This window comes from Carcharodon carcharias, chromosome 18 (assembly GCF_017639515.1).
Source record: "Carcharodon carcharias isolate sCarCar2 chromosome 18, sCarCar2.pri, whole genome shotgun sequence".
NCBI lineage: Eukaryota > Metazoa > Chordata > Chondrichthyes > Lamniformes > Lamnidae > Carcharodon > Carcharodon carcharias.
The window spans coordinates 98,526,733-98,554,698 of record NC_054484.1 but is presented as its reverse complement, the minus strand read 5'-3'; the positions used below and the strand labels follow the sequence as shown (position 1 = coordinate 98,554,698).

At 44.1% G+C, this 27,966-nt stretch overlaps 2 protein-coding genes across 2 annotated transcripts in view; one reads left to right on the top strand and one right to left on the bottom strand.

Moving 5' to 3' along the window:
* Positions 1-4,555, bottom strand: part of rnaseh2b (ribonuclease H2, subunit B) — a 55,946-nt gene extending 51,391 nt beyond the window's left edge. Inside the window, exon 1 of the mRNA XM_041210675.1 lies at positions 4,355-4,555. Coding sequence (XP_041066609.1) covers positions 4,355-4,418 — 64 coding nt within the window. The 5' untranslated portion in view covers positions 4,419-4,555. The remainder of the gene's footprint in view (positions 1-4,354) is intronic.
* Positions 4,556-12,115: 7,560 nt separating this feature from the next.
* dleu7 (deleted in lymphocytic leukemia 7) lies at positions 12,116-13,628 on the top strand. The gene is made up of 2 exons (XM_041212012.1): positions 12,116-12,489; positions 12,741-13,628. The coding sequence occupies exons 1-2, from the start codon at positions 12,178-12,180 to the stop codon at positions 12,945-12,947; spliced, it is 519 nt and encodes a 172-aa protein (XP_041067946.1). The 5' UTR covers positions 12,116-12,177; the 3' UTR covers positions 12,948-13,628.
* Positions 13,629-27,966: the final 14,338 nt, after the last annotated feature.

Here is a 27,966-nt window from a genome sequence, read left to right as displayed (position 1 = left end):
TTCATGGCAAGAAAGTGGAGAAGCTGCAACTGTTCTCTTAACAGCAGGAAGGTTAAATGGGGATTTAATAGTGGCGTTCAAAATAATGATGTGTTTTGATAGAATAAAATATGGAGAAATTGTTTCCACTGGCTGGAGGATCAATAATCAGAGGACATGTGAATTAGCAAAAGGACCTGAGGGGAGCCAAGGGGAAATTGTTTTAACACAGCAACTTGTTAAGACCTAGAATGTACTAAAATGAAAGGGTGGTCAAAGCAGATTCACCAGTAATGTTCAGAAAGGAATTAGACAGCTGGACAGCTTTTTAAGAAGAGATGGCATAGGCATGCTGGGACGAATGGTCTCCTTCTGTTCTGTACCAGTCTATGATTCGCTGATAAAAGGAAGCGCGAGTATTAGGCTGATCACCAGAGTCTGCAAACAAATGAAGAATAAAAAGGAGGAGACTGTAAGGGAAGAGTGCCAGCAAGTAATCCATTCCCCTGTCTCCTGTGGTCAGAAGGTAACCAAAAATCGCAAACTATACAGAGCTGTCCTCATCCAGGCTAAATGGCCGAAGTGATTTATAATTGGGAAAAAGCGACACAGATCACAAAGCCATGCAGATGTACAGCGAAGCACAGTTCCCCAGGATCCATCTGTTACCAAGCCCCGGTGGACAATATTCATGTGAGGGTCTTAATGGTGAGTGTTGACAGGCAATCTGCCCACAAAGGTGCCCATCGCAGTTAAGGCCAATCCTGATTTCACCAGATCCCCACGCAGAAATTTAAAGTGGAAAACTGTGGGCAAGGATCTAGAGACAATCTGCAGCCACTTGGATCGCCTCAAATCGGCACCCAAATTACAACTGACTAACCAAGCAGAGATGACAGATCAATCTTAGGATCTGCTGACATGCACAGCTCAACTACACTCAGGACAAACAATGAGCTATTAGGGGGTCTCCTGAGTGTGGGCCATCACAGATCTCTTTATGGGAGACGGTGCCAATTTTAGTGTATTCTTACAGGCTGCGGAGACCCATTATTTTGGGTTCTCACCGGTAACTGCCCCAATTGGCATAAAGGAGCAGGTGTACGCTATTGTTAACAAAATCCCATTGATCAGTTTATGGGTTAACCCGGGATAAAGAGACATCCAAACTGGGAAAATGTCAGCACCAGCTTTTCACTGGTTGTATTTCTCTCTTTCTGTTGCATGGGTAGCCAGTTTTTAAATTGAAACATCATCGGTTATCTCTTGTACAGCTGGACATGGGCAGTCAAATCAAAACACAATTTGCAGCATTACCAGAGAACAGTGAATCATCACAGCTTGATAACATATTGAGGGGATTCAACTTAACACTCAGGCAGTAAACTGATTTGGAAATAACAACTGGGCAAATTTGACAAGAGGCTGGCATTCCTCAGCACTGGTTTTACACCTGGATGTAAAATATATGTATACAACATATACAACTAACTAATGTACATATGTCTGCAGTCCCATGCCACTGTGCTTTACTCTCAATTTCTCTAGAAAGCTTGGTTATATTAAACTGCCACCAAATAGCAATTAAAGGTGGTCCACCACCTTCTCAAGAGCAATTAAAGGATGGACAATAAATGTCAGCAATGCTAAGTCCCAAGAATAAATTAAAAATAAGAAATACTCACTTCCTCTGAAAAATCAGATCCAATACCTTTCCTAAATTACATGACTTTGCTATTCTGGTCAAAACCGTATGTGTCTGCACATCAGGCGATGCTTAACAGAGTTGACCACGATGGCGCAAACCATCACCTCACGAGACAGAAGGCTGTCACAGACATATGTGCCTACGTGGGGACTGACGAGGCCCTTTATGGCTTTCCTCATTTTAGCCCTCGTCGATGCCCACCACAAAACTTCCTAACTTATACAATACTTTAACAATACTTCTGCTCAACTTAATTTTGCCTCTGGTTACATGAACGTTTAAACTATGAGAGCCATTTTCCTGTACAGGTTGGCCTCTTTCTCTTATATTTTTCCTGTTGCACCTGTCATGTATTCCAAAATTACAGGAATAAAACATTAAAATATTTGAACAAATCTACATTTAGGGACTACTGTATATACTTAAATATCTACTTTTAAAGGATTATATTACATATGTATACAATCAATATTTAAGGCCTATAACATAAAAAATATCTATATTTAGGGATTATATATTTAAAAATCTTTATTTAGCGACTATATATTTATTGAGATATATATTGTATATTTTTACTTAGGAGCTTTTTAAAATTCATTCACAGGATGTGGGCTTCACAGGCCAGGCCAACATTTATTGCCCATCCCTAGCTGCCCATTAGAATGTGGTGGTGAGCTGCCTCCTTGAACCACTGCAGTCCATATGGTGTAGGTACATCCACAGTGCTGTTAGGAAGGGACAGTGAATGAATGGTGATATATGTTTCCAAATCAGGATAATGAGTGACTTGGAGGGAAACTTCCAGGTGGTGGCATTCCCATCTATCTACCTGCCCTTGCGCATCTAGAGATAGCGATTATAAGTTTGGAACGTACAGTCTAAGGAGCCTTGGTGAATTCTTGCAGTGCATCTTGTAGATGGTACACACTGCTGCTACTGAGTGTCGGTAGTGGAGGGAGTGAATGTTTGTGGATGTGGCGCCAATCAAGCAGTCTGCTTTGTCCTGGAAGGTGTTAAGCTTCTTGAGTGTTGTGGGAGCTGCACTCATCCAGGGAAATGGGAAGTATTCCATCACACTCCTGACTTGTGCTTTGTAGTTGGTGAACAGGCTTTGGGGAGTCAGGAGGTGAGTTACTTGCTGCAGGATTCCTAGTCTCTGACCTGCTCTTGTAGCCACAGTATTTATATAGCTAGTCCAGTTCGGTTTCTGGTCAATGGTAACTCTCAGGATGTTGATAGTGGGGGATTTAGTGATGGTAATGCCATTGAATGTCAAAGAGCGATGATTAGGTTCTCTCTTGTTGGAGATGGTCATTGCCTGGCACTTATGGGGGTGTGAATGTTACTTGGCAGCCCAGGCCTGGATAGTGTCCAGGTCTTGCTGCATTTGGACATGGACTGCTTCAGTATGAGGGGTTGAAATGGTGCTGAACATTGTGCAAACATCAGCAAAAATCCCCCCCTTCTGACCTTATGATGGAAGATCATTGATGAAGCAGCTGAAAAAGGTTGGGCCAAGGACACTACCCTGAGGAAGTCCTGCAGCGATGTCCTGGAGCTGAGATGACTGACCTCCAACAATCACAACCATCTTCCTTTGTGCTCAGTATGACTCCAACCAGTGGAGAGTTTTCCCCCTGATTCCCATTGACTCAAGTTTTGCTAGGTGATGCCACACTCTGTCAAATGCGGCCCTGATGTCAAAGGCAGTCACTCTCAGCTTACCTTTTTAGTATATACAAGGAGTTAATGTGATAAATTAAATACTTGTGAGTTTCTAGTTCCTGTTTTCTGAAGGACTAGGTCTGTTGCTAAGTATTCTGGTGAAAGAGGCGCTGGCAGAGAACATAGGAGTTAGAGTGGCTCCTGAAGGGGAACTGTCTCCCTCCCATCCCTGTGTTCTGCTCTGGACTCTAGGACTGTACTACATTATCAAGACATTCTTCTTACCAGCAGGGTACAAGAGGCATTTTTACTGCACATAGCAACAAACAAAAGAGGAAACAAAACTAAAACATTTTTCTAAAGATCTCTCAATTGGAAATACAAAGCAAAAAGTGCTTGCATTTATACACAACTTTTCACCATCTCAGGATGTCCTTTAAAGCGCTTCACAGCTAATGAAGCACTTTTGGAAGTGTGGTCGCCACTGTAGAGTAGGGAACACAGCGGCCAATTCCCACACAGCGGCCAATTCCCACACAGCCAGATCCCATCAAAAAACAATGAGATAAAGACCAGATAATCTGCTTGCAGTGAGGCCGACTGAGGAATAGAGATCGTCAGGGAGAACTCCTGCTCTTTTTCGAAATAACGGCTACGGGATCATTTATCAGCAGGGCCTCAGTTTAACGTCCCATCCAAAATAGGGCACCACGGACAGTGCAGCACTTGCTCAGTACTGCACTGGAGTATTAGTCTGGGTTTTTTTGTGTTCAAGTCTGTGGGGGTGGGACCTGGCTCAGAGGGGGAGAGTGCTACCAACTGAGCCTGAACTAACAGCAGAACCTTCAGTCACCTGGACTCGAAAGGTTAACTCTGTCTTTCTCTCCACAGATGCTGTCAGACCTGCTGAGCTGTTCCAGCAATTTCTGTCCTTGCTTCAGATTTCCAGCATTTTGCTTTTAGCTGAATCCTCCTGCTCGGCCAACGCCATTTTCTGATTACCTTGTGCCAACAGCACCCACTGGTCACAGTGCGAGTCATTCCGCCTGTTCCTCCGGCTGGGCATTTTCAACCTGGTGCCAGGCTCTGGGGAAAAGGGGGCGCAGCCTGAGATTGTATCTGTTCAGTGACACAATCTTGCAGCTCCAGATTGTTACAAGGTTCCTCGCTCAGAATGGCGCCAACCTGCCGCAGTTCATTGCACGGCCTGGGGGGGGGGGGGGGGCGGGGAAGCACGGTCTGTACAATCATTTCAAACCTGGCCGACAGAGGCGGAGGGAGGCCAACGAAAATCAATTCAATTGACTGCAGTCGTATCATGGAACCAAACCAGCAAAGAGCCCACCCATTTTTATCCATGTTTATCCACTGTTTATCCATGATGACAAATAGAATTTACACCCCCCCCCCCCCATGTGCGCGAGTTGGTACAGTCTCTCTTAAAGGAACCCTGCATTGAAAACATACACGGTGCAAACCCGACTGTTAAAGCAAAAATGGAATTGGGTTACTGAGGAGCTCAGGAAACTGCCCGGAAGCTGACAAAAAAGATGACAATTAAAGAACAATTCTGATTATCAATCTATGAAATGTAAAAGTTAGTAGCTACATACGTTTTGTACTTTCAGCTGTATTTTAAAAAAAATAAACAATTCTTTTCTTATACAGAAATTAAATTTTAATAGAAACACCTACATGTTTGAAAGCCCAAGAGTTAATATAAATAATGAAGGCACAAAATTGATGCTGTATTTCTAAGTGTGTGATGGTTGGGGGCACGCCCCTTGAGAAAGCTTTGCATTTTTATATTATACAGCACGCATTCCACTTCATGTGAAGCACTTTCAAACCTTCCAATCGATAGATTTTTTTTTTAAACAAAAATCAAAATGGGCTGTTTGGATTCAACAGAGCATCGTGTCCCCAAAATTCATCTCAACAGCCATTCTTCTGCATCCAAACTTACCCCCAGTTCACAAGGCACTAGGGTTGCCAACACTGATTGGAAATATTCCAGGAACGATGATCATGTGACACTTGCTCACAGTTTGCAAATCTTATTTCATTTCCCTTATTTAGTCCCTGTTGTTGAGTATTTCTGCTGGCGGTTTCATGCCAGCAGCTGCTGTGCAAGGAGTTCCAAAAACCAGGAACCCAAGGAAAACAAGCAACATCAGCAGCTTATATTGATATAGAGCCTTTAACCTAATGAAACACCCCAAGGCACTTCACAGGAGCATTATAAAGCAAAATTTGACACTGAGGCACATAAGGCAATATGAGTGCTGATATCTAAAAGAGGTAGATTTTAAGGAATGCCTTAAAGAAGCACTGAGAGAGTTGGAGAGATTTAAGGAGGGAATTCTAGAGCTTAGGGCCCAGATATGGCGACCAGTGGTGAAGCGATTAAAATCAGGGATACTCAAGAGTAGTAGAGGTAGAAAGTCAATGAAGTAGTGGAAGTAGATGAACACAGATATCACAAAAGGTTGTGTGGCTGGAGAAGATTACAGAGATACAAAGGGGTCAGGCCATGGAGGGATTTGAAAATCTATGCAAATGAGTGTAGATCAGCCAGCACAGGAACATGACACGTCAATAACGACGACGATAGGTGAACAGGACTTAGGGTGAGCAATGACAAAAGCAGCATAGTTTTGGATGATATGAAGTGTAGAGAGGGCAGAATGTGGGAAATCAGTCAACTATGCATTGGAATAGTCAAGTCTAGTGGTAATGAAGGCATGGATCAGGGTTTCAGCAGCCAATGAGCTAAGGTGAGGTGGGGTCGGTTAATGTTATGGTGGCAGAAATAGATGGTCTTTGTAATGACATGGATTTGAGATTAGAAGCTCATTTCAGAGTCAAATGTCACACCAATGTTATGAACATTTTAGACAGTTACCAGGAAGAGGGATGGAGTTGGTGGCTGGGAAGAGGAGCTTTGAGTGGAAACAGAAGACAATGTTTCAGTCTCCCCAATATTTAATTGGGGGAAATTGCTGCTCATCCAGTTTTGGTGAAGAATGTACACAGGTGAGAACCACAGGTGTGAACTGTGAATGTAAAGTCTGCTTTTCCTAGGATTGCCAGCAGCAGTGTCCCTAAGATTAATCTTCTATCCCTAGAGCTTTCAAGGTATTTGGAGACGGCTGGCAATGTGATATTAACCCTGATCTTTACTCACAGACCAGGCATAGATGGAGGAAAGATCAGCCAGGGTTTCAGCCCTGATCACTAGCCAGTAATACTGGGATAGAGAGAGGGAGCATTGCAGAAGCTCTTGTGTGGAAGAGCAGAGGCAACAGAGATGGAGAAATTAGGAAAAAGGAATGAAATCCTTATATGGAGCAAAGTGGAAAGAAATGTAATCCAGGCAGCTGAGGAAGTCAATGGGAACTCTATTTAGCAGTTGGAGAGAAGTTGGGGAAAGGAAGAGTCAGAGCTGAACAATGTAAAGAGATGCTCTACACAGAATCAACACAACACAAATCAAATACTTCCAACCATGTTTAAGAAAAACAATTGTGTAACATCTTTCACAAAATCTGGTCATCCCAAAACAATTATTAAGCAATTTGCTTCACAAGGTCCCATAAACTACCCAATAACTAGATGCTGATCCATATCCACTCTAATCCCACAGCTACGATCACTTCATTTCATTCAAACCTGCTTACTGTCAGGACTCTATTCTCCCAATGTCCATTCTCCCAATTTCTCTGTCTCTGTTATGGCCGATGCAGTTGGTAAAGCGGAGTTATTCAAAAAAATCCCAGAGGGAAACTTTAAACAACTGTCATAATTTTAAGTGTTATGTTTGAGATGTGACTCTAAACTCGGGAAGCAGACCACTAGGTTTCGAGGCTTTACATTGAACTAAATGAAACATTTTAGGAATTTACACTGGTTAAAATATATATACACATGGCTACAAATTACTACTATCCTAACTTTTAACAAATTCTCAAAATAATCTCCATTAAGGCAACAGCAACCCATAGACTCAACCAAATACCAGGCAAAGCATTTTCACCTTACAAATTTAAAATGAGGTTCTTTTCACCGTGGAGCCAGTTGGAGGCTTGCAGCTGCCTTTTGATCTCACATTGCCCCTGCCTGCACACCCGAAAACTACTGAAGTTATACCTACCAGCCCCACTGAATGTTAATTCTCATTGTATCAACAACCTCTTTGAACTTCACCTTTCAACAATGAAACCCCTTTCATATTAGCAATTTTATTGGTAATATAAACATATGGCTTGTAGCTGCTAGAAAGGCATCAATTTTCACCCCACTTCTTGAATGCTGTATTGAAAAAATGCAAATGCACTCTATCTCTTTTACATATCAAAACTACAGCATATAAAAGCACCCAGACTAGCTGGCTTTAATCCAATTAAAACATATCTGCAGATATTTTAAAATAAAAATATTTTCCAAAATATTATACACATTAATAGCTTCATGACAGTCATTCATATCAGTTCTTCCAATGCCAGCTTTCACATCAGCAATTCTGATACATCATCAGCCAAGGGCTCCCCCACCACTGTTGTTGACAGGGCCTTGACTGAGTTAGTTCCATTTCCTACACTTCTGCACTCACCCGTTGCCCTTTCTCTCAGAATCATATGATTCCCTTTGTCCTCATTTGCACAACATTCAAAGGAACGTCCTCCACCATTTCCGCCACCTCCAGCCTGTTCAACAACAGTGACCGAAGGCATGACCCAGACCTCCCTGCCGCTTGCCATTTCAACACTCCACCCTGCTCTCTTGCCCACATGTCCATCCTTGGCCTGCTGCAATGTTCCAGTGAAGCTCAACACAAACTGAAGGAACAGCACCTCATCTTCCGACTAGGCACTTTACAGCCTTCCAGACTGAATATTGAGTTCAACAATTTTAGATTATGAACTCTTTCCTCCATTCCCATCCTCTTTCCAATCCCCCTTTTTCCAATAATTTATATAGATTTTTTTTTCCACCTATTTCCATTATTTTTAAATGTATTTTCATCCATTGTTTAATCTCTACCTTTTAAGCTATTTCAATCCCTTCCCCCCACCCCACCCCCACTAGGGCTATCTGTACCTTGCTCGTCCTGCTTTCTACTCTTAATGTCACCATTAGCACATTCCTTAGATAATATCACCACTGTCAATAACTTTTTGTCCTTTTGTCTATGACATCTTTTGGCAATCTCCACCTATCACTGGCCCTCTATCCAGCTCTACCTGTCCCATCCCCCCTTAAACCAGCTTATATTTCACCTCTTTTCTATTTTTCCTTAATTCTGATGAAGAGTCATACGGACTCGAAACGTTAACTGTGTGCCTCTCCCCAGATGCTGCCAGACCTGCTGAGTTTTTCCAGGTATTTTTGTTTTTGTTTCGGATTTCCAGCATCTGCAGCTTTTTGCTTTCATCTTAGTGAGTTTAACAATTTCAGTTCATAACCACTGCCTCTATTTTTTTTGGATGCAGCCGTTACTGATGATTCAGCGATTCCCTTTTCCACCTCCTCTAGAACCATCTTTTGTTTCTTTATTTGTCCCATCACCTTTTGCTTTGCCCCATCATCCCTCTTGTCAATTATTTTTCCATCCTATCAGGCCTATTCCTCCCTTTCCTACATCTGTACTTGTTTAAAACCTGTTACATCTCCTATACTTTCCAGTTCTGATGAAAGAACACAGGCCTGAAATGTTACCTCCATTTCTCCCTCCTCAGACCCGGTCTGAGCATTTGCAGAATGTTCTGGTTTTACTTCAAATAATCAGATGATGTGCTTTAATGGTGTATGTTGGGTTTTTTTTGAAAAATATACTTTATTCATAAAATATCTGGAAGAACATTCCAAAACATTTCAAAATCACCATCACAAAAGTACAATCAGATTCAACTTTTACACATAGATCACGAGGTGCATCAATACAATTAATGAATATTCCAATCATTTCAATATGGTCATTACAGACAATCAGACAATTGGAGTTATCAGAATATTGGAGTTATCACCATACATCATGTTGCACTCTGAGGTGCTTCAATACAATTATAATACAATTAGTATTCAATGCAGACATTCATTGTGAGCCGTACAGCCCAAGGGGTCTATACGTCTCCCAGCCCCTCGGTGCGCTATGGCAGAAAGGTCTTAGACAGTGATCCTTCCCCATTGCGCCTTTGCAGCGGCTGCCCCAAGCTTTAGTGCATCCCTCAGCACGTAGTCCTGGACCTTGGAATGTGCCAGTCTGCAACAATCGGTCGGGGACAACTCTTTGCACTGGGAGACTAACAAGTTTCAGGCAGACCAAAGGGCGTCTTTCACTGAGTTGATGATCCTCCAGCTGCAGTTGATGTTTGTCTCGGTGTGTGTCCCTGGGAACAGCCCGTAGAGCACAGAGTCCTGTGTAACAGAACTGCTCAGGATGAACCTCGACAGAAACCACTGCATCTCTCTCCAGACCTTCTTTGCAAAGGCACAATCCACAAGGAGGTGAACAACGGTCTCGTCCCCACCACAGCCACCTCGAAGGTAACGTGTGGAGGGGGTGAGACTCCTGGTGTGTAGGAAGGATCTGCCGGGGAGGCCTTTCTCACCACCAGCCAAGCTACGTCTTGGTGCTTGTTGGAAAATTCTGGCAATGAGGCATTCTGCCAAATGATTTTGACAGTCTGCTCGGGGAACCATCCCACAGGATCCGCCCTCTCCTTTTCCCACAGGGCCTCTAAGATGTTATGTGCCGACCACTGCCAGATGGACTTGTAGTCAAAGGTGTTTCTCTGCATAAATTTTTCCACGAGGGACAGGTGGTATGGCACGGTCCAAATACTTGGAGCGTTCCGCGGCAGCGTGGCCAGACCCATCCTTCGCAACACCAGGGACAGGTAGAACCTCAGCACGTAGTGACACTTGGTGTTTGTGTACCAAGGGTCTACACACAGCTTGATGCAGCCACACACAAAGGCGGCCATCAGTATGAGGGCGATGTTGGGTACATTTTTCCCCCTTTATCTAGAGGCTTGTACATCGTGTCCCTGTGAACACGATTCATTTTCGACTTCCAGATAAAGCGAAAGATGGCTCGGGTGATCACCATCGTGCAGGAGTGTGGAATGGGCCAGACCTGCGCCACGTACAGCAACAGCGAGAGTGCCTCACACCTGATGACCAGGTTCTTACCCACAATGGAGAGGGAGCGTCGCCCCCACACGTCCAGTTTTCTTTTCACCATAGCCTCTCGCTCCTTCCAGTTTCTAACGCATGCCCCGGTCCCTCCGAACCATATCCCCAGCACCTTCAGGCCGTCAGCCCTGATGGTGAAGGGGACAAGGGATCGGTCAGCCCAGTTCCCAAAGAACATGGCCTTGCTCTTCCCACGATTTACCTTGGCTCCCGAGGCCAGTTCGAACTGATCGCAGATGTGGATCAGTCTGCGCACCGACAGCGGATTCGAGCAGAAGATGGCGACATCGTCCATGTACAGGGAGGCTTTGACCTGAGTGCCTCCACTGCCTGGGATTGTCATTCCTCTTATGCCCGGATCCTTCCTGATGGACACAGCAAAGGGTTCTATGCAACACACGAAAAGAACAGGCAAGAGAGGACAGCCCTGCCTGACTCCAGATTTAATCGGAAAGCTATCTGATTCCCACCCATCGATTGAGACTGTACTACTGATGTTAGTGTAGAGCAGTTGGATCCAATTGTGAATTCCCTCCCCAAACCCCATTTTGGAGAACACATCCACCATGTAGGTGTGCGATATTCTGTCAAAGGCCTTCTCCTGATCCAGGCTGATGAGGCAGGTGTCCACACCCCTGTCCTGTACATAGGCAATCGTATCCCTGAGCAGCACGAGGCTGTCAGAGATCTTCCTGCCCGGCACAGTGCAGGTCTAGTCAGGGTGGATCACCAATTCCAGGCTGGACTTGACCTGATTGGCGATGACCTTGGATAGAATTTTTTTTTCAAATATATACTTTATTCATAAAATATCTGGAAGAACATTCCAAAATCACAATAGTACAATCAGATTCAACTTCTACACATGGATCACGAGATGCATCAATACAATCAATGAATATTACAATCATTTCAATATGGTCACTACAGACAATCAGCCAATGGTTTTGGAGTTATCAACATACATCATTGTTTTATAGTTTGCCATTATGAGATTTGAATTCTTGATCTTGGGGTTACAAGCCCAGTACCATAACCACTTGGCTATTTAGGCCAAGTTCAACATACATCATGTTGCACTCTGAGGTGCTTCAATACAATTATAATACAATTAGTATTCAAAGCAGACATTCATTGTGAGCCGTACAGCCTGAGGGGTCTATACCTTCCCCAGCCTCTCATTGCGGTGTGGCAGAAAGGTCTTAGACAGCGACCTTTCCCCATGACCTTGGACAGAATATAAATAATGGCCAGGATACCTAGGGGGGAAAATCCCAATCTCTTCTTGGGAGAGAATCCTCAGCAGATTAATGATACAAGAGCCATTTAAATTCTCTCTAAGGGGAACACTGTCGGATTGTCAAAAGGTCAATAACTGGATTGTAATTTTAACAAACCTATGCAAATTTGATTAACCGATTCCAGCATAACATCTATCCACTACAGACAATTTGCATTCATTAAGTTCAATCAAATGAAACTGATTGGGCGGAAAGGATCTGTAGAGTAGCGGGGGCGGAGCCAACAGGTCCAAAAGTGGCTAGCCCGCTCGGCAAAATACCCTTTCTGTAAAGCAACGACCCCCCCCCCCCCGCCTTAAACTCAATCCAACAGTGAGGACCTGGAGAATGCAGAGTGTCCTGCAAGCCTGCATTGCCCACCAGCAGTGCGCTTTGACAACCCTGCACCAATACCTTCAGGATCAGCGGCACCTTGGTCCAGAGCAACCCCGCACAGAGCAGCACAACACGGCTCGGAACAGCTCCGAGCCCGGCTCCAGCACCCAGGAACCAGTCCCGTCCAGCAAACGGAGAACGATCCTACAGGTCGCCAGGGAGAGCAGGTTAACCCGCTTCATAGGCTTCACTTCAGAGTTATTAGACCAGGAGCAAAACTGCTTGTCTCGGTTGCAAGAGCCACGCTTCCACGCGGAGGTTAAGGTAAGGTGCACATGTTGCTCAGTGAAAACATTTTGGATTGTTTTTGTTTTGCAATTCATCAGCAACCTTTAACAGAATAAATGCAGACAAAGCCGTCCCTTAAAGTACCTACCACCGACTCTGGAATTAAACCCTAGAATTATTTTTTTAAATCTAAAACAGGGTTTAAACCGTTTTACTGCGAGTGAATTTCGTGCCAGAAATTGCGTGTGATTTTAGCGACGTTTTCTGTTTGCTCTTTTCCCCTCTAGCTCAGCATGGAGCTCAGAAATCTCTGCGATCGCATGGCGACCAGGGAGGATTGTCTCCAGTTTGATGCAGATCTAAAAGCGATCGAACAATGTTTGAGAGACATTGTCAACCAGTTGTCGATGTCATTATCCTCTCAGAGTTCAGGATCAGACCCGCAGACCATTCATGTGCTGCAAAGACTCGTTAAACGGGTCCTGGACATTTAAAATCACGAGGAACAGATGATCTGTGGAAGGGTCACGAGGACTCGAAACGTCAACTCTTTTCTTCTCCGCCGATGCTGCCAGACCTGCTGAGTTTTTCCAGGTAATTCTGTTTTTGTTTTGGATTTCCAGCATCCGCAGTTTTTTGTTTTTAGATCTGCTCCCCTTATTCGTTCAGGGATGCGAGCATCACAGGCGTTGACCAGCATTTATCACTGCAGCTGTCCATGTGGACGATCGCTTCATTGTTGTAATTATACAACTGGGCATCGACCAGTTAACTACATTGCTGTGGAACCAGGTCTTAGAGGCCAGACCGGGTAAGGACGGCAGATTGTGTTCCCTGATGGACATTAGTAAATCCCACAGCTTCATGGTCACCTTTACTGGGACCAACCTTTGATATCCAGACTTTTTTTTTAAACTGGACTCAAAGCTGCCAGGGTAGGATTTGAACTCCCACTCTTGAGATTATTAATCCAGCGTCGCTAGTCCTGAATACAAGCTGCTGCTCTTATTGTTAAAACACAGATGGCTGGTACAGTTGGTCAAAGTATGTAGCGTGCTTCACGTGTGTTTTTTTTCCATGGGATGTGGGCATTGCTGGCAAAGTCAGCATTTGTTGCCCATCCCTATTTGCCCTTGAACTGAATGACTATGTCATTTCAGAGGGCAGCTAAGAGTCAATCACATTGCTGTGGGTCTGGAGCCACATGGGGTAAGGACAGCAGATTTCCTTCCCTTGAGGACATTAGCAAACCAGATGGGTTTTACAACAATTAATGATAGTTTCATGTACCCATTACTAAGACTAGCTTTATATTCCAGACTTATTCATTGAATTTAAATTCCACCAGCTTCTTTGGTGAGATTTGAACCAGTATCCCCAGAGCATTAATTTAGATCTCTAGATTACTAGTCCAGCGACTTTACCACCAGCTCCCCATGTCTGGAGCTGCCCTGTGCATTTTATACATGCTGTGTCTCCTGCCAATGCAAGATGGCCACCAGTACCCATTGGCGCATATGCACTGGTCTGTGCATGTGCAGAAACCCAATGATGTCACTGTTGGAGCCTGCAGTCTGGAACTCAGAGTGGCAGAAGGGGGAGGGAAGGATTTGCAGATGGGAAACTAAAAACCTTTCCTTGTGGGATATTTTATTGCAGTCATGTTGGTGAGTGTTTCTAAATTCTTGTCTTACAATCCACTTACATTACTGGGATAGTATGTTACTGTGAGTGCTAGATGAGGCAAAATAGTCTAGCACTTACAGCAAAAGTCAATCTAAATACAATACTGGGATAGTGAGACAGTTTAGAAACATTCACCAACATGACTGCAATAAAATATCCCACATGGAAAGGATTTCAGTTTCCTGTCTGCAAATCCTTCCCTTCTAACCCCCTGTAAAAGGAGTTTCCAAAATCCATGAACTCCAGTCCAGGATAGAAATTCACAACATTCCCTCCTCCTGCTGCCAGTGATGACCACACACGTGCGCCCAGCTGCACATTGCCCCCAATATGGCGGCCATTAACCCGGACCTGTCATCAGCATACAACTGTGCAAGCACAGCATTGGCAGCAGACGCAGCCTTTTATACATGTATGTGTACTTTCAGACTGTGACAACACATGGCAGTGTAGTGCTGCCCTCACACCTCATGTTGGCAAACTCCAGGTGGCAATATCATTGGTCTTTCAGTGTGTTTTAGTTTGTATTCTCGATCAGATTTTGTGGCAATACACTATGAAATGCTTTTGTAAATTGTGTATTCGTATCAAATGATTCAATACTTATGTTAATTGAGATGATTTTAAAATAAATTCTGCCTTTTTTAGTGTCCTGAGTTCAAGTCTGTCCCCAAATGTTCGTTTTTACATAATCCTTACAATCCATGCAGTACATTTCACTGGAGAAACGATGAGGAGGAGGGATTTCACACTTTGAGAATATCTTTGAACATATGAACATAAGAACAAGGAGCAGGAGTAGGCCACTTGGTCCCTCGAGCCTGCTCCACTGTTTAATAAGATCATGGCTGATCTGATAGTAACCAGAAATCTGCATCCCACCTACCCCCAATAACCTATCACCCCCTTGCTTACCAAGAATCTCAACCTGTGCCTTAAAACTATTCAAAGACTCTGCTTCCACTGCCTTTTCAGGAAGACAGTTCCAAAGACACTCGACCCTCTGAGTGAAAAAAATTTCACCTCATCTCTGTTTTAAATTGGCAACCCTTTATTTTTAAACACTGACCCTTTGGGATAGAACAAATCTCAGCAGAAGCTTGTACTTATCAATGGCCAGTGTTATACAGTGTCTCAGATTAGGCAACCCCTGGGTTTGGAAGGTGCTGCTGATGTTACAGTGAATGTTGGCACTATTCAATCGACAGCAGGAACATCAGAAGACTGGTTCTATAACCATTTAACCCTGGTATTTTGCTGGATTAATGCTGGGAAGAAATGGGCTTGTCAGCACTTTTACTTCTGCTTTTCAGCTGGTTGTACTCAGTAATGCTGAGGTATTTAGAACTTGGCCCATTATACGCATCTAACATTTTGCATGTGTTTTGCATTCCCAATATAGGATCATGATGAGCAGGAGCAGGCCATTCAACCCCTTGAGCCATTGCTCTGCCACTCAGTTTGACCATGGTTGACCTGTGCCTCATCTCCGTTTATCACTGGCCCTCTAACCAGCTCTACCTGTCCCACCCCTCTCAACCAGCTTATATTTCACCTCATTTCTATTTTTCCTTAGTTCTGATGAAGAATCATACGGACTTGAAACGTTAACTGTGTTCCTCTCTGCAGATGTTGTCAGACTTGTTGAGTTTTTCCAGGTATTTTTATTTTTGTTCCATTTACCTGTGTTTTTTTCATATTCCTTGATACTAGGAATTCCCAGCTCTCCCAGAATCAATAGGAGTTTCACAGAATTAAGATCCTATCACTGCCTCTAGCAGTCAGGAGATCAGTAATTTAAATTTCCCACTGCACTGCACCCCATGAACAGCAAACACTTATGAGGTACTCTAAATAATGAATAACTTGGTGTCAGGAGTCATAATGAGATTAAATTGCATTCATTTGAAACAGAATAATTTACACCTTTACACAGAGCTCGTCACCAGATGCGGAAGGGGAGGGAGACTGGGAGCTCAGGGAGAAGGGAATGTAGGCTCAGTAATAGGGAGATTGTGGAATTCAGGATCAGGGAAGGGAGACTGGGTATATGGAGGCTTTGGGAGAAATGAAAACCAGAGAATGAGGGATCAGCGGAAGAAATGAATACTGGGAACTTGGACGAAATGGAGACTGGGCATCGGGAGAATGGGAAGTAGTGGCTGGGGAAGAGGTAGGCTGGAGAAAGGCAGACTGGGGGATGAGAGGAATGTGGAGAGAGAGAGAGATGGGGATCAGGGGAAATTGGGAGACTGGGAATGGTGGATCAGTGTCAGAGAGGAAGAATGGGAATGGGGGACTGTGGGAGAAAAGGAAACAGGGATGGGGGTTCAGTGGGAGAAAAGGAGACAGGAATGGAGACTCAGAGGTAGGGAATCTGAGGAATAGGGTGGTTGTGTGACCTGGCATTTCCCACAGAGTCAAGAGCATGATTGCCATGAGTGGGAGTGGCACTGAGAGAGGAATAGTTAAGGGATAAGTGAAACCTGGAGACTTTACTGTGAATAGATTGTGAAAGATTATTCCCACTGGGTTGAAGGAGGCAAAAGGAACAGAAACAAAAGGATTGTCTCTGTAAGAAACAAGAGGGTTGGAAGAGAAAGTTTCTTGAACTGAGGGCTATTAGACCTTGGGATTCTTCACCACATGTGGCTGCTGAGGAACTAAAGCCTCATTTAAAAAGGAATGGGATAAACATTTGATCATGTGATCAGATGCCACATGATCAGGCACCACATTATCAGAATGTTACATGATCAAACCTCCAGGTATACCAGCAAGCAGAGTTCGCAAAATAAAAGCAAAAAAATGTGGATGCTGGAAATCCAAAACAAAAACAAAAATACCTGGAAAAACTCAGCAGGTCTGGCAGCATCTGCGGAGAGAAGCACAGTTAACGTTTCGAGTCCGAATGACCCTTCAACAGAACTAAGTAAAAATAGAGGTTTCATCTTTCTTCTATTTTTACTTAGTTCTGATGAAGAGTCATTTGGACTTGAAATATTGACTGTGTTACTCTTCGTTTTTGTTTAGCAGAGTTGGCAATGCCACCTGATACTCTTATTCATCAAAAATCTATTCATCTCTGTTTTGATAGCTCCAGTTGACTCCCACAGCTTTTTGGGGAGACAGTTCCAGATTCCCACTACCCTTTAATTCACTCCTGACTGACCTTTTAAGATTATGTCTCCGTGCTCTTGATCCCCTGACTAGAGGAAATTGTTTCTCCATATCTAACCTCAGTCCTTTTAACATTTGAAAGATGTTAAACTAAGCCCCATTTGACTATTTTGTTTGGATATAACAGATCCTGTAGCACTATTCGATGAAGACCCGGGTGCGAGAGGGAGTGGTGTTCTCCAGGTGTCCTGGCCAACACTTCCCCCTTGAGCATTGTACCATGAAAAGCCATGTACTCAGCCACAATAAAGTGCATCTGTCATTTTAAGCCACAGAATGTAATTGCTGCAAGTAGCCCAACATGCTGAGGTTAAGTAGGGGTTAATTCTTGCTATTGTGGGAATTTTGGCTGTAGGTTGCTTCTAAATCCCTGTCTTTTCTTTTTGCAATGATCTGCTTATCAAGGTCGGAAGAAACCAACAGGAAATGATTGGCTTTTTCAAAAATCAGTTTTTTAATAGATGTTATTTGATTATTGAAAAGTTCCCTGTCTATTCAGTTGCAATTTGTTTATGTTTTATTAATATAATTAAGCCAACTATGCAAATGTGGCATATGTTACCTTTAAATGTAACATGCTAGATGCAAAATCATGGAGTCGGCCAATGGCAAAACTTGTACTGATCAATAATGGCAATCCTAGAGCGCACACTACCCAAGGTATGAGAATTTTTCTACAACCTGGTGAAAAGTGCCATCAATGGTTACATATGGTGTTTCATAGTGTGTGCTTGGTGCTGGCTGAAACTTAACTTTGGTATTGGAGACACTGATTTGAAGTTTTGGCAGCACTCAATAATTTGTTTGCCATAATCTGGATGTCTTCCTTATTGTGGGCAACTAGGGCACAGTCACCTGCATACAGAAGCTCCTTGATACTACCTCTGACTTTGGTGGAGGCACTCAGTCTGGAGATATTGGAGAGCTCTACCAGGCGTTGTCCTTACCACCCTGCAGTATGGTGCACAATCCCAAGTCTGTTATAGGAGCCACATCAAAGCTCTGGAAGGCATCCACCAAAGGCGCCTAAAGACGATCATGAGAATTCAATAGCAGGGCAAAATTGCTTATCATGCTGGGTCAACTGCATGGAGACCACCCTCCAGAGAATTAAACTTAGGTGGCCAGGCCATGTCTCCCACATGGATGATGACAGAATCCCCAAGCAGATCATCAACGGGGAACTGTCTCGGGGCAAACAACATCAAGGTGGTCAGTACAAACAATACCAGGACACCCTAAAAAAGAGCCTTATAAATTTCCGCATTGCAGGCCACCTCTCTTGGGAAAACACTGACCGGCCCATGTGGAGGCAAGCACTGGTTCAGTATGTTTCAAGGACCATCTGTGCCAAACTTGCAACATTCAACATGCCCAGAGGAAGGCTGGAGGTGGCAAAGCTGCAGAAGTTCCTCAATCACCACCAACAACAACGTGAGCTATCAGTTCTGAGCGCATCATGTTGATCTCGCATCAGACTCTCGGTCATGAGAGGATCCATACAAGATGAAGTCACTTGCTGCTTGGCCATACCGAATAGCGAGGAGTCTATCACCAAACCGATGCAAAACACACACTTATATTTTTTTTATAAACCTTGTGCTTGCAGGCAACTCCTGTCCAAAGATAGCTGTCACATTTTTGAACACATTTGTTATTGTCAATATTTAACACTAATCTATTGTATTAGGAATTCCTATGTAAACAGAGCTTGTGACACTGTACTTGCAGACTGTGGTCACTAGCTCTAAAGTATAGTCCCCTCCACTTACGCCATCCTCACTTATCAGGGCTAAATGGTGCTAACCATTTGTCATCCCCATAGGCATCAATTACAATGGCACTGCTGAAAATGTATTGAGAGGGCTGATTATTTTGTGCTGTTCAGTACTTACTGACTCTCAGTCAAGCAAGATCTTAATTTTAAAATTATAATCCTTGTGTTTAATTCCCTCCAAAGCTTTGCCCTTTCCCATCTCTGTAATCTCCCCAACCCCACAACCCTCCAAGATCTCTGTGCTCCTCTAATTCTGGCCCATTCTGAATCCCCAATTTTAATCGCTGCACCATTGATGGTCACTCAGTTGCTTAGGCCCCAAGCTCTGGAATTCCCTCCATACACTTCTCCACCTCTCTACTTCTCTTTCCTCCTTTAAGACACTCTTAAAATCTACCTCTTTGATCAAGCTTTTGGTCATCTGACCTAATGTCTCTTTGTGTGACTTGGTGTCTTTGTATTCTAATGCTCTTGTGAAGTGCTTTGGAATGCTTTATTATGTTAGAGGTGCAATATAAATATGTTGTTGCATTTAAAAGCTCTCGATTTCAGGAAATGTCAGGTTTTGAGAGCTACTTCAGTCAGCTGCTTTGAAATCTCCACTTTCCAACTGCCTCCTGTGCTTGTTAACAGTGTGAATGGCTGATGGAGAGAGACTATGAGCAGCTTCATTCAGCGGTTTTGCCACCCGCTACATATAACAGGCAAATTGCATTAGCATGAGCAAGTCAAGTCAATGCAATGGGGGCTGTATGCTGTGCTACTGCAATCCTCCGACATGGTGTGAGAATGTCATGGTGTACACACGCATGGGGAACCTGCATGTATGCTGACACTGTTTTGTTCACTTAAAAATTTGGGTCTGTTTTCATCAGAACAAGGAAGAATAGAGGGTGATTTAAAAAAGGCCTTCACACTTAAGAAGGAATAGGACAGAGCAGTACTGTTTCCAGCAATGAGGGATATTTGATTAAATAGAAGAGATTTAGGACAGGGGGTAGGAGAAACCTTTTCACATGGAACTTTGTGGAACACACTACTGGAGTTAGATCGAAGCAAAAACTTTGTCAACACTTAAGAGGAAGAAGGAAGAATTCCATCCTTATGATATCTTTCATGACCTCAAGATATAGCAAAGCCTTTTCTAACCAATGAATACTTTTGAAATGTAGCTGCTGTTGTAATAAAGGAAATGCAGCAGCCAATTTGCGCACATAAAGCTCTCACAAACAGCATTGAGATAATGACTAAATAATGTGTCGAGGGATGAGTGTTACCAAGGGCAAGTTAGATAGGTTCTGATGGAAAGTAACAGACTTAAAACATTAATTCTGCTTCTCTTTCCACAGATGCTACCAAGTCATCTGCTTTTTTTTCCAGCATTCTCTATTTTCATTTCAAGTTAGATAGGGGTTGAAAATAAGGGAACAAAGGGATATGGGAAACACCAATATGGACTTGTTGGGCCAAATGACATGTCTCAGTGTTGTAATTTCTATATAGAACCAAAACCACTAAAAGCAGATTATCTGATCATTCCCATCATCTACTGTGTGTGGGAACTTGCTGGGGCCAACTTGAATAAGACCTGAAAATGGACACAGGGATCATAGTGCATATAGTTCATATCTATTCATTACATTGCAGGCTGTACGCCGAATCCATGCTGCTCTTTTCAATGATTGCTGAGTGCAGCCAGTGCTACCTGAGCTGTTTACTGACTACAGGCACCAGCAGGGAGCCTGATATCAAGATGCTACTTAATGGTAGCCTACTCCTCTTAAAGGGGAGGTGAATTGTGGTTGCAAAAAAGTTTCTTACAAAAGTTAGTCTGGGCTGTATTAATTTAAGGAATGGCTGAACATGTGAGAGAGCAAACAGCAAGTGTTTCACACAGCATTGGAGCCCTTGTTGAAAGAAGTGGAACGAAATGAGAGATGTTATGTATTCGCAGAGGAAAGTAAGGCCATCCAGACATGCTCAGGAGACAATGGTAACAAACAGCAGCGGTGGTCAGTGCCAGGGTTGTTGCTACAAAAACACGGATGCAGTGCAGGAATAAGTTTAATGATCTCACACAAATTGTCAAGGTGAAAGACTTCATCTTCAAATGGCATCTCCTACCAACTATACCACCAGCCTTATCCACCACTCAATTCACCAAGACCCACCTGTCAATAATCTCTATAAAACTGTACTCAACCCTTCAATTCATATGCTTTACCCCACCCTCACATACTTAGCACTGTTGCAAGCCTCACACCCACAACTCATAGCTTACACACATTAGCAGCTATTCAATCATGTCAGCCACAGCACCCAAACATGCTGCACAACACTCACAGATAGACTGCCCCATTTCTTGCAGGTGAAGGTGGTGCAGAACAGCTGACAACAGCAATGAAGTGGACAAGGACAGGCACTCCTGCATGGTTTAACCCTCTTGGAGGAGACAGAGTTACCCATCATGGGAAGGGGTATAACCGAGAGCATGGCCACTGGCTACGCTGGAGGGATTGGTGATGAGGGTATCTACATAACTTTTATGTTTTTGGTTATCAGGTTCACTTTGTCCAGCGAGCGCTACTTGTGCCCTTGATATTAACACATTAGTAGGTGCTTGAAACAATACAGGCAGAGAGACCGATTAACTGAACAAACACTGGCAGTTTATTGAAACTAAGAACAGAGCACTAACACCATGTGTGCTACTTCAATCACTTCCAGCTCTAGGCTTAAAGTTACCAAAGTACCCTGTGCTATGTAGCGATTGGTCAGTACAGTCACGTGATCAATTACCTACATTCTCTTAAAGGTACATAGCACTCCGCTTTACCACATCCCTCCCTCTTAACTTGAAAGTACAATTGACAAGCTTCACAACATCCCAGTTATTTACATGAATAGCTATTTACAAGTCAAATCTCTCAGGAGGCTTCCTTGGGTGTGTTGAGCGTTGTAGCTCAATGGCCTTGGCTGGTTTTTCTCAGACCCTCCTCTCAGGTCAACTGTCCGTCAGGCTCTTGGGTGGAAGTGGGTACACAGCACTCCACTTTACCACAGTATCTCATCGTCTTTCCGTCTTCCCACTTCTCCCTCATCCTGAACTCTTCTGACTGAGAAGCGGTAGATGCTGTAAGCATACATTTCTTATTTTCCCCTTTCAGCACAACCCAAACTTTGTCCCTTTTTGCATTTCAGGTGCCCAAGAACTGGAACCTTACCAGGCAGTGGAGGAAGAGGTCAATTAAAATGAAAGGACACCATCACTCAATCTCTCAGTCATAGCCAGCAGCTGAGAGATGCATGTACTTAGAGGGTAGCATAGAGGAGGGATCTGCATGTGGTGAGATGCAAGTGCACAGGAACCTGGGCAGAGGGGAAGGACAGGACTGGAACCTGGGCAGAGGGAAAGGACAGGACTGGAACCTGGGCACAGAGGAAGGACAGGACAGGAACCTGGGCACATGGGGAAGGACAGGATTGGAACCTGGGTACAGAGGAAGGACAGGACTGGAACCTGGGCACATGGGGAAGGACAGGACTGGAACCTGGGCACAGAGGAAGGACAGGATTGGAACCTGGGTACAGAGGAAGGACAGGACTGGAACCTGGGCACATGGGGAAGGACAGGATAGGAACCTGGGCACAGAGGAAGGACAGGATTGGAACCTGGGTACAGAGGAAGGACAGGACTGGAACCTGGGCACATGGGGAAGGACAGGACAGGAACCTGGGCACAGAGGAAGGACAGGATTGGAACCTGGGTACAGAGGAAGGACAGGACTGGAACCTGGGCACATGGGGAAGGACAGGACAGGAACCTGGGCACAGAGGAAGGACAGGATTGGAACCTGGGTACAGAGGAAGGACAGGACTAGAACCTGGGCACATGGGGAAGGACAGGATAGGAACGTGGGCAGAGGGGAAGGACAGGACTGGAACCTGGGCAGAGGGGAAGGACAGGATTGGAACATGGGCACAGGGGAAGGACAGGACTGGAACCTGGGCACAAGGGAAGGACAGGATTGGAACCTGGGCACAGGGGAAGGACAAGATTGGAACCTGGGCACAGGGGAAGGACAGGACTGGAACCTGGGCACAGGGAAAGGATAGCAGATGTGCTAGCTCACTGGAGGGTTATGTCTAATTCTGTGGAAGAGGACTCAGATGAAGAGTTCAATAGGCTGGGCTCCAGAGGAAGGCTGATGTGTTTACACAACCAAATGCTTGGTGCTTTGGCAAGCTCGCCTCAAAGTCAAGAAGTGTGGAAGAATGCAGCACCAACTTTGAGGAGTTTGGAATCCATCTTTTCCAACGTGAAACTGGTAGTCAGCTATATCTGCAAACCTATGGAACCCATCATGAGGCAGTCTCCGATTGCAGATGTCACAGCTTTGACTGCAACACCAGCAGCTTCCATCAAAGATCTGAGTGCCGTCATCGTGGATCTTTATACCACTGATCAAAGGGGCTTCCAGGGAATAGAGAATCTAGCAATCTGTTCTCCAGCAGATCACTAGGACTGCTGAGGTGCTGTCCTGGGAGAGTGACAGTGACTCCGTGGAGCATGAACCTGCTGTGCTGTCTCAGATTACTCTGTGGCCTCAGCTCATTCTCCCAATCATGTTCAGTTCCCAGAGGAAGCTGTACCAGGCCACCCGTGTTTGCAAATAGTTTCTTTCAGCACATAATTATAAATGATTATTGTTTGAATACCTATCTATCTAATCTAGACTCAATGCCAATTCCCTGACACCTTGTCCTACCTCCCCTTGGACATGGCCCCCCACCACTGAACATGAAGCCATTGTTTCCAAGGCTGCCACTGATCTCATGTCCTCTGTCAATCTACAGCCTCCAAGCTCACAGACCCTCAAACTCAAACAGCCTGCTTCTGCCTCCTGCCCAAGATCCACAACCAGGCCAGCTTGGTCAGCCTCTCAACGCAGCCTATTACTGCTCCGCAGAACTGATTTCTTTCTATCTTGACTCTTTTTCTCCTCTTGTCCAGTCTCTTCCCACCTATGACCATGAATTTTCTGACGCACTCTACTGGCCATAACCACCTCCTTTTCATCATCCCTCCCTCCACACCTTCATTCTCCAGGAGAGAGAGTGAGTGTGAGAGAGTGAGCGTCTGTGTGTGTGTGTGTCTGTGTGAGAGTGTGTGTGTGTGTGTGTGTATGTGAGAGTGTGTGTGTTTGTGAATGAGTGAGTGTGTGTGTTCGAGAAAGAATGTGCGTGAGAGAGTGAGTGAGTGTGTGTGTTTGTGTGTGAGAGAGAGAGTGAGTGAGTGTGTGCGTTTGTGTGTGAGAGAGAGTGAGTGAGTGTGCATTTGTGTGTGAGAGAGAGAGAGTGAGTGTGTGCGTTTGTGTGTGAGAGAGAGAGAGAGAGTGTGTGTTTGTGTGAGAGAGAGTGAGTGAGTGTGTGTTTGTGTGTGAGAGAGTGAGTGAGTGTGTGTTTGTGTGAGAGAGAGTGAGTGAGTGTGCGTTTGTGTGTGAGAGAGAGAGAGTGTGTGTGTTTGTGTATGAGAGAGAGTGTGTGTGTATTTGTGTGTGAGAGAGAGTGAGTGTGTGTGTTTGTGTGTGAGAGAGTGAGTGAGTGAGTGTGTGTGATTGTGTGAGAGAGAGTGAGTGAGTGAGTGTGTGTGTTTGTGTGAGAGAGAGAGAGTGAGTGAGTGTGTGTGTTTGTGTGTGAGAGAGTGAGTGAGTGTGTGTGTTTGTGTGAGAGAGAGAGAGTGAGTGAGTGTGTGTGTTTGTGTGAGAGAGAGAGAGAGAGTGAGTGAGTGTGTGTGTGTGTGTGTGAGAGAGAGAACCCTGAGACTGGGAGTGAATCAGATACACATATGCACACGTGCACACACACTGCTTGGTGTGGAGCACACACACACACATTCTCTCTCTCCTCCTCCTCCGTCCCCAAAAGCCTGTTCACAAATTGGGCTGGGTAAGGAGCAAAACCCAGGCTGAAAGGCAACCTGCTTCCAAACCCCTTTCATATGAATTCACCGAGACCAATTTGCCAGAGGCAAACGCAAAGTTGGTGTTAATTAAACACAACTCCTTAGCTTGGCTCTGATCCCTTCCTCCTTCCCTGGTGACCAGGACTTGTGGCCTAGTCTGTCTGTCTCCAGCTCTGTTTAAATGATTTTAGTAGTAATCTCTGTTGCACGGCACTTTTTAATGGTCATTTTTATTAATTTCCAATTTTTAAATTTATTTTCATTTATTTTCAATGTATTCCTATGACATTGTTGTCAATGTTTCCTTCATACCTTAACTTGTTTTGTAATTCATATTGAATGTTGTGTCAAACCAGATCTCAGGCAGGTTTCTTGCTGAAGGTGAATGAGAGACTCTCGAGAAGCCTGATTGCCTTTCGGAGGGATGGCAAAAGGAATTAATTTCGCTCAAATAGAAACAGAGAATGTTGGAAATGCTCAGCATGTCTGGCAGCTTCTGTGCAGAGAGAAACAGAGATCAGTGACCCTTCATCAGAACTAGTGCTAGTGGACCTGAAGCGTTGACTCTGCTTTTCTCTCTACAGATGCTGTCTGACCTGCTGAGTATTTACAGCATTTTCTGTTTATCTTTCAGATTTCCAGCCTCTGCAGTACTTTACTCTCCTATTATATGCTCCATGCTGGACATTTGTAAATGTGGTTAGTTTCAATTTAAAATGAGAAAATATTTGTCACTCAATACAAAGTGTAATTTTTCTGTTAACAAAGCCCACTTGTGTGGATAGAAATAGCATATTAATGCGGAGAATTGGTTGGTGTCGCTTCCTGTTCTCCCCCTGAAATGGTAAATTTCATCAGCTTTACTTTCAATTTCCACTCTTACCTTCTCATGATCAATCTCCGAATCTTCCCTTCACCTCCTCAACATCTCTGTCTCCAATTCTGAGGTAGGCTATCAACCAATATTCACTATAAGTCCACTGACACCCAAAGCTACCTTCACTACGCTTCCTCATACCCTGCTTCCTGTAATGATTCCATTCCCAGCCTCCCAGTTTATCTGAATCTGTTCTGACAATGCTACCTTCCATACCAGTGTTTCCAATATGTCTTCCTTTTCCTCAATTGAGGACTCCCCCCATTGTGGTTGACAGGGCCCACGGCTGTGTGCGTCCCTTTTTCCCGCACTACTCTCGGCCCTTCCTCTCCCTCTTGAACCATGATAGCGTTCCCCTTGTCAGCTTCCACCCCAACAGACTCTATATTCAACAGACGGTCCTCCACCATTTCCATCACCTCCAGCACAAACTCCCCTTCCTATTTCACCATTTTGAAAGGACCATTCCTCCCATGACACACCAGTCCACTCAGTCACCCTGACACCCACTCCCTTCTCCAGGAACCTTCTTGTGCAAGGGCAAGAGATGCAACACCTGTTCTTTTACCTCCTCCCTTCTCAGCTTCCAAACACTGCTTCTAGTTGTTTTACTTATGTTTTTTTTCAAGTTAGTATACTCTACTTGCTGCTACGAATATGGGGCTCGAAAGGAGGAACTCATCTGAGACTGTATTGTGGTGGACAGGCTTGATGAAGGCTTGTCTGATTTTCTTCAGTCCAGGGAAGTGCCAACATTATCCAAGGCAGTTCAGTTAGCGAGACAAGCTGAGCTATGGAAGCAGAACTGAGTTTTAATCCAGGGTGATAGTGAACCTTTGTGGATCCAGACTACTGACTCAATCTAGTTTATGAGCCTTAGAGGTACCAGCATACCCACTAAAAAAACAGACCCCGACTGACATTTGCTGCCATTTGTCCAATGCTTCTGTTACAGAATGTCATTCCTACAATAGGCAGGGCAATTTTAAAGTGGTATGCAGCAATAGAAAGCCTCCTGCTTCAAACTTTAAAGGGAGACCAATCAGGCAGAGCAGTATCCAGGAACTTGAAGATATAGAGGAACACAAAGTGCCTTTCTAGGGTGAAGTTGCAAAATCCAAGATGACCTTTTTGGAGTGTGGATATCATCATCAATTTTGAATTGGTCACAGGAACAGGAGTGTCAATTCTTTCTGATTCAGTAAAGTAATTGAAGCCTGAGTTTCTCTAGCTATCCACCATTCTACTTCATGGTTCAGGAGGCATTCCACTGAAGGTCCAAGGGCAGATTACTGCCACACTTAGTTATAAGGGAAGAGAAATTGCAGAAATTCTTTATGTTATCCAAAATCAGGAGTGCTCATTATTGAGCTGGAGAGCCAGCTCAGACTTCCACAAGATGGAAAAGCTGAACAACCAGGAATTTCTGAAACTATTCACAGGTGTCATGAAGCTAACATATCTTTTCATTATATTATTGTGGTTTATTGTAAAGTAGTTCGACGGGTGTGATTGTGGATGGGTCTGTCTGTGTGATTTAATTAAATTAGTCAGATAGGCTGCAAGCTTGAAATTGTCAAAAGAAGTTAGAGATAAAAGGCATTTGAAATGCTAATGAGTAAACACGAATGATGTCTTAGCATGTAGGGTGTGAAGGAAATTTGCATTTTTAGATAAGTGAAGGAGTTGTTTGGATTTCAAAGGGATGGTAGGATATTTATAACTAACAAGATAAATGAGGCCAAGCAGTGTGTTTATTTTACCCAAAGGTACTGACCATATTGGCACCATGAAAGATTTTTATATTACGGGAAAAATAAATTTCCAAAGACATATAGAACAATGGAATTTGCAGATTAAAGAGAGAGAGAAACATATATAAAAAGACTGGAAGGCTATGTTGGGGGCCCTTGCAAGATCTAAAAGGAGTGTGTAAAACAGCCATTTTTGTAAAAGCCTGCTGTGTCCAGTATCCAAGGGTGGAGGAAAGCCTTTGGAATTCCACTGTTGAGTGGGTGTTGTGGTAAA

Coding starts and splice junctions, on each gene's coding strand:
- dleu7 (XM_041212012.1), top strand. CDS start 12,178: ATGCAGAGTGTCCTGCAAGCCTGCATTGCCCACCAGCAGTGCGCTTTG. Junction 12,490..12,740: donor GCTTCCACGCGGAGGTTAAG/GTAAGGTGCACA, acceptor TTTCCCCTCTAG/CTCAGCATGGAGCTCAGAAA.